Source organism: Sinocyclocheilus grahami, unplaced genomic scaffold (genome assembly GCF_001515645.1).
Source record: "Sinocyclocheilus grahami isolate Dianchi unplaced genomic scaffold, SAMN03320097.WGS_v1.1 scaffold508.1, whole genome shotgun sequence".
Classification (NCBI taxonomy): Eukaryota; Metazoa; Chordata; class Actinopteri; order Cypriniformes; family Cyprinidae; genus Sinocyclocheilus; species Sinocyclocheilus grahami.
In genome coordinates, this window is record NW_015505687.1 from 520,847 (window position 1) to 534,669 (window position 13,823).

A 13,823-nucleotide genomic window follows, 5' to 3' on the forward strand; every position below is an offset into this window, starting at 1 on the left:
TGTGTGAGTGAGGTGACAAATGAAAATATAGAATAGTGATAAAGCACAGATGTACTCATCACACACAAGGACACTTACTCATTCACACACACACACACACACTCAAACATACAGACAGTTTATGTCGCTTTAGACACAAAATGCATCTTTAACTAAACACTTTTGTAGGTGTCAGTTTATTCCAAGATGCCATATCAAACATAAACCATGATTACTGAAAGAACCTTGGAAAAGCAATGCTGTTTACTCCATTTATAAAGGTGAATGCTTTAACCTTGTGTTTTTTTTCTATAATCTTTTCACTCAGTCGCCTATGCATTTCAGACAGCTGCAGGATCATGAGAGGTTGAAGAATAGTGAGGTTGAAGAGCTGTTGGCTCGTGTGAGTGCGCTGGAGGCGGAGAGAAAGACTCTGCTGCTGGACAAAACCAACGTTAACACAGACATCAAGCACATGGAAACAGAGCTCCAGCTTTCACAGCAAGCTAACAGGTGCACACATTCAAGCACATACGAACACACACATGCAAACATACAGAAGACACTTCTAATGTGCAGATTTCTTTCTTTTGTTTCTGTCTCTCTCACTCTCTCCCTAGTGTGTATGTATGGGTGAAGTGTGTATGGAAGTGAGTAATTTTTGCAATGTTTTTAAAGCCCTGTGTGCTGAGTTGGGGCCAGGCTGTTTTTTCTAGCTAATGTACAATGGATGGCTTAAGATCAACAGTGATTTGATACCAAAGCTCTGCATTTGAAACGAGATGCACTTTCTGGCTCTTGTCAATCTGGGTGAAGAAAACTGCTGAGGAGAATATAGTGAAACATGACTTTTAGCAGACTCTATAAAGTGACAATATTGAGGTTTGACATTTCATGTTTAGCTGGGAAGAGGCAGATCAGGATGAGTAACAGGCCACCGAAGCAGAGACAGATTATTTTGGCCAGAGGGCTGCAGAAACAGAAGAAGAACAGACAGGAATTGTAATAGCAGCCGCTGCGCTAGAGGACAGATGAGTAGAAAACTGTAAATCAAGAAAACAACCAATACCAGTTCTCTGATGCAGGGGAACTGCTTGCTGGAAGATTTAGACCTCTCAGTTGGTGGCTTATTAGGGCTAGAATTAGGAATAAATTTAAATTGTAGACATTAATGAGGGACTTTGTAGGGGATAAGTTGAAAGGATGTGAGCTTTTTTGAGGCTGCATTTATTTGATCAAGAGAATAGTAATGTTGTGAAATATTTTTTAAAAATGTAAAATAACAATTTTCTGTTTTAATATATTTTCAAATGTAATTTTATTCCTGTGATGGCAAAGCTGAATTTTCAGCAGCCATTATTTCAGTCTTCAATGTCACATGATCCTTCAGAAACCATTCTAACATGCTGATTTGATACTCAAGAAACATTTTTTATCATTATCAATGTTGAAAACTTCTGTGCGTAATTTTGTGGAAACAGTGAAAGTTGTTTTTATAGAAATACTAAAAGTAAAAAAAAAAATTTTTGAATTTAAAATAGAAACATTATAATGCATTTACTATCAATTTTGATGTATTTTATTGCATCCTTGCTAAAAATTAAAAAGTATTTCTTTCTTTCAAAAAATTTACTGACCCAAACTTTTGAACGGTATACTTTACATTTGTTTTATACACTGTTTTTCTTTCCAAATGATTTTATTAGCTGAATGTGTTATTTTCACAACCTGTGATGGCGAGGAACGATGGAGACGAGGCATAAACGAAACGGTCTTTAATCCAAGAAACACAGGGTACATCCAACACTGGGAATGGCAATTTTGAATTTAAAATAGAAACATTATAATGCATTTACTATCAATTTTGATGTATTTTATTGCATCCTTGCTAAAATTAAAAAGTATTTCTTTCTTTCAAAAAATTTACTGACCCAAACTTTTGAACGGTATACTTTACATTTGTTTTATACACTGTTTTTCTTTCCAAATGATTTTATTAGCTGAATGTGTTATTTTCACAATCTGTGATGGCGAGGAACGATGGAGACGAGGCATAAACGAAACGGTCTTTAATCCAAGAAACACAGGGTACATCCAACACTGGGAATGGCAGGAAAAACATGAACATAAGTAGAACCGACAGAGACAGACTAGGACTTAAATACAGGGGATGATTGGGGAAACAGGTGTATGGGATGACTAATCAACTAATTAACAAAACGAGGACAGGAACATGACCAAATAAGGCAGAGGCGGAGATCCGCGGCAGAGCCGGAGCGACTGAGGACCAAGGTGGATCTGGCGGGAGGAAGGAGCCCAGCGGAGCCGGTGGGACGGAGTGACGAGGTGCATCTGGAGGAGCGGAGTCCTGAGGCGATGGCGGGTTGACGCCCGACCAAGGCGGAGCCAGAGGGACAAGGGAGCCCAGTGGAGCCGGTGGATCGACGGGTGACGGTGGAGGTGAGGGAGCTAGGAGCCGAGGTGGAGCCGCTGGGTCTACGGGCCGAGGCGGAGTCCGGGTCTCGGAGGCTGGAGGCGGAGGTGAGGGATTCTCCAGCCATGGCGACGCTGGAGGATGGCAGACCCGCGGAGCTTGCACCGTAATGATGGTGGGCTGAGGGTGAGCAGAGGGGCTGCCAGACGACAGCAGAGGAGGTGGAGGCAGGAGAGGGTGGGCATTTGTGCGTCTCCGGGCATTCAGGGCTTAACTCTGGATCGGAAGCCCCCTCTAGGCTGAACACGGGAACAGGATGACGCTCAGGAGGAGCGGGCACTGGAGGGCGCTTTTTAGAAGTGGGCACTGGAGGGTGCTCTGGACTGGATTCGGGGACTGGAGTCCTCTCCTCTTCGCTTTGGCACTTTCGCCACACCATACTCAGCTAACCCTCAGCCGGGGTGCAGGGGGCGGAGCTCCTCTCCACGCTCACACCATCCGCGGCTTTCTCCCTCGTGGCGAGCATTGTCACCGGCTCTCGCACCTGGTCTGACGGCTTGGGCTCTACTTCCGGGGCGATCCTCCGCTCAGTCGCTCGGCATTGTGCTGGCTCGTAGATCGCGGCGGGAATTGGCTTTCCGTCATCGTTGGGCTCGGGCTTTAGCTCCACACGGTGGGGAGATGGTGGCTGGGCTCTGGGTCCGGAGTGGATCTGGCGAGATCATCCTCGGGAGTGACGGTGAGAGATGACCCATTTCTCACCAGAAGCCACTCCACAAACACGGTGAAATCCGCTCGAGGACCATATTCGGACGACAGCACTCTGCACTCGACATTTTAGACTGGCATCGTAGAATGCACAGAGCGCGTCGTCCGGGTATCTCGTATAGTCCTCGAGCGATCTCTCCCCCTGCTCCAACAAGAGAAGAAATTCTGGGCGAAGGAGGGCATCCATGAGGGAAACACAACGGAAACAAAAACACAGAGAAAAACGAGAAAACAAACAGAGGGGAAAACATGGCGGTAACTGTGATTGGTCGGTTCTTCTGTCACAATCTGTGATGGCGAGGAACTATGGAGACAAGGAATAAACGAAACAGTCTTTAATCCAAGAAACACAGGGTACATCCAACACTGGGAACAACAGGAAACACATGAACATAACAAGTAGAACCGACAGAGACAGACTGCACAGACTAGGACTTAAATACAGGGGATGATTGGGGAAACACAGGTGTATGGGATGACTAATCAACTAATTAACAAAACGAGGACAGGAACATGACCAAATAAGGGAACAGAAACAGGGGCAAACATGACACAGACAGTCCATGATCCTGACAGTTATGTTAGTGAAACGTGGAATAGATAATTAACATGAATTACAGAATGTGTTTTTATATTTGGTTGACCAGCTAGTTTTAATGACAGTAGCACTCAAGCTAATCTCCATAAGTTTGTGCAAAACTGATGATTCTTGTTTGTATATTCTTGAGTATATTTAAGGAAGCAAGGAAATCTGAACATTTGTGCACATGTGTTCAGATGGTCAATGTCACACATTTTCGTACAGCGAATGCAGAATCTTGCATATCTCTCTTCATATCCTGTTTTTTTACATTTTTCAAAATTCTGATTTCAGTGCCAGCTTTTCAATGTGGTTTCAGACCCCACTTTATGTTTTCTATTATAAACTCACATAAATACTGACTTGTGTAATATATTAAAAATGTTGATTCTCAATCGCGTCTTATCCTCTCATTGTCTCTCCCACCTTAGGAAAGCTCAGAGGCGTATAAGTGTTCTGAAGCAACAGGTTGAAGACTCTTTAGAGAAAGAGCTCATCGCTCATCAGTACCTTGCCAACATTGTCACACTTGCTGAAAGAACCACCCATGAAAGAGACCAGCTCATGCACATGGTACTTTTACAGAAACTCACACAGCTGTGCGAGCTGCCAACTGTTTACATCTCCATATGTCTTGATCTCTGCTTCTTGTTAGTTCTGCTCTGTGCTCTTCTTCACCAGACAACTTAGGTAACATAAGATGGTTACAGAGGTCATAGCTGTGCTTTTCATTAATGTGCCGATTGGAAATAATCATCCCTGAGAACTGTTCCTACACCTGATCAAGTTGTTTTTATTGAAAGTATTAAAAAGATTAGAAAAGAATATTGGAATAATTAATGTTCTAGTTACCCATACGGAGGCAACCTTATCATTGCACCTCTACCAATAAAAAAGTATTTAATAACTGTACACATGACAGAATGAAGTCATAGGCAGCAGATCAGTTGGGCCCCAGTTACTATTTTATGAAAGGTTCATACTATCCCACATCACCAATGCCCAATTCCTCGTACTTTATTTTAACTTACAAAGTGCCTATGACCTATATGGAGGCCCAGAGGCCCTGCTTTTTTCAGCACTTTGTTTTTCAGATTTAGCAAAATGAAACACTGTAAAATTTGAGCTATTTTGGTAGCAGGCAGAATAAGGAGACTGGACAAAATGTGTAATAAATAATCAAACAATAGTCAAGAAGATGTCCTTATAACTTTGTGAATAACAGGCCTAAATCTGTGTAGCTTTGTGAACTTCTCCATGTTATGGAGGGAAGAATTTAGTGCCACATTAAAGCTATTTTGGTATGCTGTTGTTGATTTATGAGACTGTGTATGAATATTCTGTAAAACATTTTTCACTGGCAGCAAGTGGCACAACTAGATTGTTCCCATTGTAATGAACAAAGCTCTTTACAATAAGCATTGTAAAGATTGCTATAGTGTTGTTGTGTCATGGTGCACTGCTCATTTACAACGTAGACCCAGTGTAACACTAGCAGTTGAGAAAGAGACAGTGTGTCTGAGACCTCTGCATTCTAAACCAGAAAATGAATGCAAGTAATTTTTATCTTATACTTCTGCAACCAAATACCTGTCTGTTGGTGCCGTGATTGTTTGTGAACTGTTTTATTAGTTTAAAGTCGCTGTGCAGACCACTGAGCTGTGATATTGCATGGATTAGATTATTTTCTGTACCACTGGTTGGTCTCATCACAGACGAACAGATTGACAGTCGTTACATCTGTCCTGAAGTGCTCTCTTTTCCCCTCTTATTTTCATTCTCTTTTCCATTCCTTCTGCTTTTTTCCCCCATGCCTTTTCCACTCTTCTTCAGATGTCTCTTCAGCTAAAGATTTAGCACATACTTATATACACCAATATTCACTTCTCGTCCATTTTCTCTTAATTACCATCTGCTTTTACCTGCTTTTACATCACTAATTGTGTTTTGGGAAGAAAGTAAACTGAGTTTTAAAACTCTCTGATGTCTTAGTCGGGGGTCACGTGCTCCTGCGGTTCTTGAGTTCAACTCAATGATCTGCTCACAGCAGTTAACAGACCACTGCAGGGTAAGATTGTCAGTGAATAACAAGATAAATCTTAATCGGTTTCCCTTATGGCTTCAGAAGACTGATGCATGAGTCATGGACTACTTTTATTATAGAATTTAAATTTTTGGATGAATTATCCCTCTAATAATTCAGTGTATGTTTTGGGACCCCTATTATTCTCTGTCGCACTTCCTACTTTTCTTTCTTTTTTCTTCTTTATTTCCTGTCACATTTTCCGTCTCGTTTTTCCCACCTTTTCTTCTTTTCTCCCTGTTGTGTTCTCTCCCTACTTTCCTCCACCCTCCACCCCTCTCTTTCTCTCTCTCTGTTTGTCTCTCTCTTCATCCGTCTCCTGGTGGCTAATTAGAAAGAACAGATGTTAGACTCGCGCAGAGAAAATACATGCACAAAATCACTAATCACTACCTCACAGAGAAGCACAAGATGGTAAAAGGAAGTGAGATCAAGCACGTAGAACACAAAACTTGAAGAAAAAAACTAAAACCAAAGCAGTTCGTATAAGCTTTCACACTGACACTGTAGATAAAATCAAAACTTTGAGTATTTCTTTTAATTACAACTGAAATTATTATTTATTTGGACTTAAGACCTTTAAAGTAAAACTGCAAGAAAACTGCTTTTGAGGATAAAGTGCACACAGTTACAATAGATAGCATGTCTCTACGATTCAGTATCCTGAGAGTTGTTCTTGTGTCTGTGTTTGAATGAGTATTTGTGAGCCACAGTGAGAGGACAGGGTACCGTGTGTGCTTGTCTGTGCAAGTGTTCTGGCATGGTTCTTTCCCAAAGGGTCAGAATGGCAACAAACTGCCATAAGTTGCTGTTCTTCTGTTTCTGCTCTAGACACTCACATACATACACTCACAAAAGCATGAGGTATATATGGTCATTCATATATTATCATATGGTCAATTTGCCACTCTGTATGGGCACAGGCAATGGTAGACAGCTGAGAAATATGCTGATAACCCTTTTTCTTGCATTCATTTATATACATATATTTGCTTTTGCATAAGTCCTGCAGTTATGATTTACCACATAGTCCTTCTAGAGTTTTCCTACATTCTTGCAGTTTTCCTACATGGCTGAATAATAGATGAACTGTAGGTGATTTATGGGTTATGAGCAGGCCAATCTGCAGATTTTTCCTAATTTTCTGAACCATTGTTTGGGGAAAATCAGTTAAATTCAGATGGATTTAAACAAGGTAAAATGTGTACAGTTGATGTCCCTTTACACCAGGGGTTCATAAATGTGTGTCAGTTGAACCCCTTTGATGACCTAAAGTAATTATTTGAGGTAACCTTTATTTATTTATTTATCTTTTAAATAAGGGTAATCTTTCAAAATATACTGAATTTTACAACGTCTTTGTATGTTTAGGATGAAATATTTTTGTTAATATTCATACTTTTATTAAAAACATTTTTTATTTATGGTGGCAAATATATTTATTTATAAAATACATATTCCACCTGGAATTAGCTGAATTACTTGCGTTCTAGTGACCTATTTCAGCAGCAGGAGGGCTTTCTGTTTCCAGCTTGTGAGCTCTGTTCTGTGCACACAGAAAAGTTCATATGCTTCCTTCATTCCATCCTGATGCATGCTGTCTCTATAGTAACAGCAGGAACACAGGAGATTGGCTGACTTGAGTCTTCATGGCTCCTGAGAGCTCTGACAGTATTTGTGCAAAGCTACAGTCTGTTTTGCTACTTACTATATTTTATATGTACAGTGGGTATAGAAATGAATCACCCCCCTTTAAAATAATCACATTTTGTTGCTTTGTTGCCTAAAATGAAGACGGACAGTTTTTGTTTTATCCAGCTGTATTTACTCACTGCAACTTGTAACATCCTAGTGAAAGATACAACACCAACATGTCAGAAAAAAATAAATAAAAAAATAAAATTACTGAATCACTGAGTTGGAAAAAGGATCACCCCCTTGCGTCAGTATTTTGTTGAACCACCGTTTTGCTTTAATTACAGCCTTTAGTCTGTTGGGATATGTCTCTACTAACTTTACACATCTAGACTTCGAAATATTTGCCCACTCTTCTTTGCAGAACTGCTCAAGTTCAGTTAAATTTGATGGTGACTGTTTGTGGACTGCAGTCTTCAAGTCATTCGACAGATGTGCGTGCATGCCTGAGAACAGATGGAAGTAATCACTTATTTTCTTGTCACTTCAAAAAGAATAAAATATGGCCCTAGTGAAATCAGACAGCAGTTTAAACCTTTACAATATACTGGAAATTGAAGTCGTATACATGATCATAGAGAGGGAGGAAGAAAGGAAAAAAGAAAAAGAGAGAGAGGGCCATTGCAGTTGCAGGCATTGTGTTCTTTGGGGTTATTTTTGAGTCTTTTGCTCTCTCAGGCTGAAGTGATGTGATAGATTGCATGAGATCGTGATCTTTTAAGAAAATAGAAGAGCTTCATACATGGGCTACCGAGGAGAAAAGTGTTTTTGTGGTAGTGTGATTCAGCATATGAATGACTGTAAGAGTCATTTATATTTTACTTATTCTGACTGCACCTTTTTCAAGTGATATCAACCAGTCATAATACCATTCAAACCTAAAGGACAGTCCTCCCTTTATAATCTTTTTCCGTTTTTCATTAGATCTTGCATGTCACATTTTTTTAATAGGTCATTTTAAATAATTAAAATAAGTATTTTGTGTTTATTATTTTATACTGTTTATTATTTAAAAAAAATTTTTTACAATACTAATTACTTGATAATACTATATATATATATAACAAAGCGACTTTTCATTTAATCATTTTTAAAAACAGATGTATTGTTGAATTTTTAAGGATATCTTCCACGTATTGTAATATGTTTTCATGGGTCTAAATAGTTTTGTTGTGGTCAGCAGGGCGGTTTCTAGGGTATTGAGGGCCCTAGTACTGTTTATCACCCTACGTGAAATATCTGGGGTCCCCAATAATCATCACCACTTTTTGTCCCATCAGCGACAGCCCTACTGGCCTGGCACTAGAGACCTGCGCAGGATGGATTTTTCAGTCCCGCTCCCGCAAGATTCTGTCCCGCGCCCGTTGAAAAATATCTTATCTGGGCCCGCTCCCGCCCGCGACATTCATGTTTTGTCCCACTCCCACCCGCAAAAGCCAGCATAAAAGTAATTTATATAGATTTTTTTTCAGCACATCAAAAAATGTACGTTAAAAGGTGCTGTAACCTCTCCTAAGATCCACAACATCCCAGCATAAATGCTCCCGATAAAATATTTTTTTATTTAGGCTAAGCATCAAAATTCACAAACCTGTTATTTTTAACAGAAAAGCAAGCATGGGCTGCTGATTGCATGGTTTGGCATGGCAGAATGCGAGCAGCGCTTCCTTTATTATCACTAAAAGCTGACATCTCAGTTCATCGCAATCTCATAAAGTGTTATAACACAATGAACATATGCACAATGAATCTTTCATAATGTCTACACTTCGTGTGTTAAAATGAGACGATTCGTGAGCACGCAATTTCAGCTCTGTGGTGAGTGGATTCTAACTTAATCACCTCTGGTTGACCATTTGCGTTGCAGAAATCAACAGCTGAGTCTATGATTGGTTACATTGCAACCCTTTAAACATGTGTTATAAGTAGAAACTCTGCCTAGCTCGTGCGTTAATCATTTTAATGTTATTAGTTTTTCTTTTTGCTTTTGTGCAACACATAAATAACAATTTATATGTTTTAGACATTTTATGTTTAGATAATTTCTATTTTGCGGGAGTCCCGCAAATCATTTTATTCTCCCGCATCCCACACACGCACACGAGTCTCTTCCCGCCCGCACCCGCACTCGCCCAACAAGAGTTGTCCTGTTGCGTTGGGTCCCACGGTACTCCCACGGGAGTGCAGGTCTCTACTTGGCACCTCATGAAGTTAGTGACACTGAATTTGGTGCTCTTCTCGCCGGGAAGACCCCCGTAGATGCCCGATTAGTGTCATGCTCACTTTCCTGCAAGATGGGTTGGAGCGAAGGCTGTCTCCCTCCACCCTTAAGGTGTATGTTGCCGCCATTACCGCACATCACGAGATCAGTAGACGGTAAGTCTGTGGGGAAGCACGACTTGGTCGTCAGGTTTCTCAGAGGAGCAAAGGAGGCTAAATCCTCCGTGCCCTCACCTGTTACCCTCTTGGAATCTCCCCTCGGTCCTGACGGCCTTGAAGGAGGAGCCCTTCAAGCCTCTGCAGTCAGTAGAATTTAAGTTTCTGTCGTTGAAGACAGTGCTCCTCACCACATTGGCCTCAGTCAAGAGGGTAAGGGACCTGCAGGCATTTTTGGTCGACGATTCGTGCCTAGAATTCGGAATGGGCAACTCTCACGTTGTCCTGAGACCCTGGCCTGGATATGTGCCCAAAGTTCCCACCACGCCTTTCAGGGATCAGGTGGTGAACTTGCAAGCGCTGCCCCGGGAGGAGGCAGACCCAGCCATTGCTCTGCTCTGTCCCGTTCGCGCTTTGCGCACTTACGTGGACCGTACGCAGAGCTTCAGGACCTCAGACCAGCTCATTGTCTGCTTCAGAGGACAGCAGAAGGGAAAGGCTGTCTCCAAACAAAGACTTGCCCACTGGATAGTGGAGGCTATAGTCTTAGCATACCAGGTCCAACGTTTACTGTGCCCCCTCGGAGTGAGAGCACACTGTACGAGAGGAGTGGCATCTTCTTGGGCATTGGCGCGGGGCACCTTGATAGCAGACATTTGTAGAGCTGCCGGCTGGGCGACACCTTACACGTTTGCGAGATTCTATAATCGCCGTGTAGAGCCCGTGTACGCGCCTCAGTTAGGCAGTAACACCGGACCCGCTCTGTGTCGATCACGCTTGTTGCGCCATTCCCTTCTACGGACCGGATACGTGCGCTTTTCTGCTTCTCAGTTCAGTTCCCCATGGCGAACCCTGTTGAAGTTCCTCCCGCACCCTCGGCGGTCAGGCGTGGCGGAGCGCCAGATGCCAGGTCCAGCACTTGTGTGTATGCCCAAGGTTAGCCCTTGTGCTGGGCTAGGTGCCCGTGTGCAGTGATTCCCCCTTCGGGTGATCCCACATGTGTATTCTTCCATGGTACGGCTCCCCTCATGGTAAACCCGTGTTTTTCCCTGGCAGACGTTCTCTGCCATCTCTGCTGCATAGTGATCTCACCCCAGGCGGGTTGAGTCTACCGCAGGGACTCCCATATGTAGTACTACCCTATGGCCAGTCCATATGTGTACCTCCACATGATACCTCTTATACGCATGATGTGGCTTCCGTAGCGTTCCCCTACTTGGGTACGCTTTCCCAGTGTTATCCAATCCCAGTGTCCCATCGCCACAGTTGCTGTACCACTGCTGTATGGGCGGGGCGCACAGTCTCGACTCCGCAGAGAAAAACTGATGTGCATTTGCACGCGCTCTCCTTTTATACCCGCGCTGTGGGGCGGGGTACATGTGGCGAAACATGCACGCCAACTGTCATTGGCTTGTTTAGTTAACACTAATCTCTAGGGCTCTCGGGCAAGATCCCAATTCGTCAGTCACGACTGACGTAACGTCTCCGTTCCCTCCTTCAGGGAACGAGGGTTACATATGTAACCGAGACGTTTCACAGCTTCAAAATCTAAACACATGCAATTATGTAAAACACTTGTGAAGTGCGGAGTTCCTTTCTGAGAACAGCAAGGAACTGCGTCGGGTGATTTGCAGAGCTTGTGATCTGGAAAAAAAGCTTGATGAATTGAACCTGACATGTCTAGAGGAGCATTGTCAAGTTTGTTGTCTGTCTGTATTGTCAAAGAGAGAATGTGTCTGACTCTCTTTTTAATTCACAGAGGCCCATGGTGACGTGCAGCTGGACAGTTTAATGAACATTAGCCCAGATCTGTAGACACATCCACCTTGTGTAAATGAGGCTGCTTAGTAGGGCTTAGCATACCTCTTTTTACAGCTGCAACACACACATACACACACACACTTTTTCACTGACAATCCTCACTCTATTACCACTAATTAAGATTTCAGACTGTACTAGAAGAGCAGCGTGACTAAGATCTCAGGTGCTGCTTGCATGTGTGTATGTTCAGAGGGATGATTAGAGTCAAAACATCTGTTCAAGCAGATTCCAAAATATAAAAAATTTTGAAGCAAAGACAAGAAAGGTTCATAAGAATTAATTGGATGGATGGTTGAATGAATGAGAGAGAACAGGAAATGTGTGAAAAAGAAAAGGGAAAAAGTCTTTGAAAAGGAGGGATGTGAAAGTACCTACAAGAGGAAAGAATATTGTGTGCAATTTATTCACAGGCTATTAAGCAGGGCTGAGCCTGGCCAGTACCTGGATGGGAGACCTCCTGGGAAAACTAGGTTGCTGCTGAAAGAGGTGTTAGTGAGACCAGCAGGGGGTGCTCACCCTGTGGTCTGTGTGGGTCCTAATGCCCCAGTATAGTGGCGGGGACCAAATGTAAAAACACACAATCTACTCCACTTTCCTGCATCGCTGCAGTTTTAAATTTATGTTCTTTTGATTCAGATACGAGGTCATGCTGTGACGTATCCATCTGCTGTTGTTCACACGGTTTCACGTGATGCAAATTTGCAGGTCAGCGTTCACCAAGCTTGAACTTTGGAACACAGCGAAATGCAAAACTTTGTGCACGAGCTTGCGTTTCAGCTCTGACGCATTCGCATGTGTATAAATGGAAGTCAATGGAACGTGCAGTGCAGTGTGACCACCCTTTTAGCTGTCCTTCACTGATTGTTGAATTTCATTTAGAGAATGTGGTGTGCTGTGATTAGGAGATTTTTTCCTCCGAAATGCATTCTCATGACTGAGTCCAATTAAATTGTTGTTAAACCAACCATAGTTAATGCAGATTTTCTTTTTGTTTTCAATGCATTGCATAAGCATGCATAACATTATTCATTGCCGGCAGAGAGAAACAGTTCCAGTTTTGATTAAACACAAACCCAAGGTGCTGTCTATTGTTCTAGTATTGACCGACTAAGGTGCGTGTGTCTGGCAGAATTCAAACTCTGTCTCTTGCTCAAGTTCAGAATGATAAATGGTAGGGCTGCACGATAAATCGCATGCGATATTTAATGCGTATCTTGTCAGTAAAGCTGGTTCTGTAATCAGCGGTAAATCTCCATCACGTGTGTGCTTTCACATGGACTGAGCAGTTGTTCACTGACAAGCTGGGCAAAACCACGATCATATATGATCATTAAATATCGCATGCAATTTATCGTGCAGCCCTAATAAATGGCTCTCATTGGATCTCAAGGTAAAGAACCTGCAGGGAAAAGAAACACTGAGCTTGAGTGAAGGATTACAGAGCCGCTGTGCTTGTTGGAGTCAATGTTACCTTTAAAGATATATTTTAGATAAAGGTTAAGATTTAGGTTAAGAGCCAGAGCAAAGAGCAAAGAACTCAGAGCAAAGGTTATATCGAAACACCTATGGATAAGCAAAAAGAGCCAAGTTTCAGCCAAGACTGACTACATCACCTCAACTGTAGCTGTGAGATTCACAGTCATGCAGAAAATGGCACTCTCTTCAAATGTTCCTAGCTGTAGGCCAGGTGTCATTGGGCCTCATTTACGAAACGAACGTACGACAGAAAATTGGGCGTGCCGTACAGTCGCAAAACTTGGAATATATCAATATGGACGTGAACGGTGGCTACGATCAAATCTCATGTCTGGTCTCAGCTCGTGTACGCAAGTTTTAACTTGTGCGCTGCATAGTAAATACGGTGGAGAATTGTAGAACGATTTGTCCATTTTTATTTTCCTGACAGTCAAACGAAGCTCATTAGTTGATTGTTAACCAGTAAGATTAGAATGTCTTTTTTTGGGGTTTTATACAGGGCTTTAGCTTTATTTGCGCGAATAGCAGCATAAACAAGACCATGAGGATTCAATCGTCGCATCATGCACCTGCAGCGTTTCTGTGAAAGGAGAAAAACAGAAATTAAGTCT

General features: G+C 42.3%; 1 protein-coding gene across 1 annotated transcript in view; it reads left to right on the plus strand.

Moving 5' to 3' along the window:
• LOC107554619 (centrosomal protein of 89 kDa-like) overlaps nt 1-4,527 on the plus strand; it is a 67,813-nt gene extending 63,286 nt beyond the window's left edge. Inside the window, exons 16-17 of the mRNA XM_016237184.1 lie at nt 325-492; nt 4,193-4,527. Coding sequence (XP_016092670.1) covers nt 325-492; nt 4,193-4,451 — 427 coding nt within the window. The 3' untranslated portion in view covers nt 4,452-4,527. The remainder of the gene's footprint in view (nt 1-324; nt 493-4,192) is intronic.
• The last annotated feature ends 9,296 nt before the right edge of the window (nt 4,528-13,823 follow it).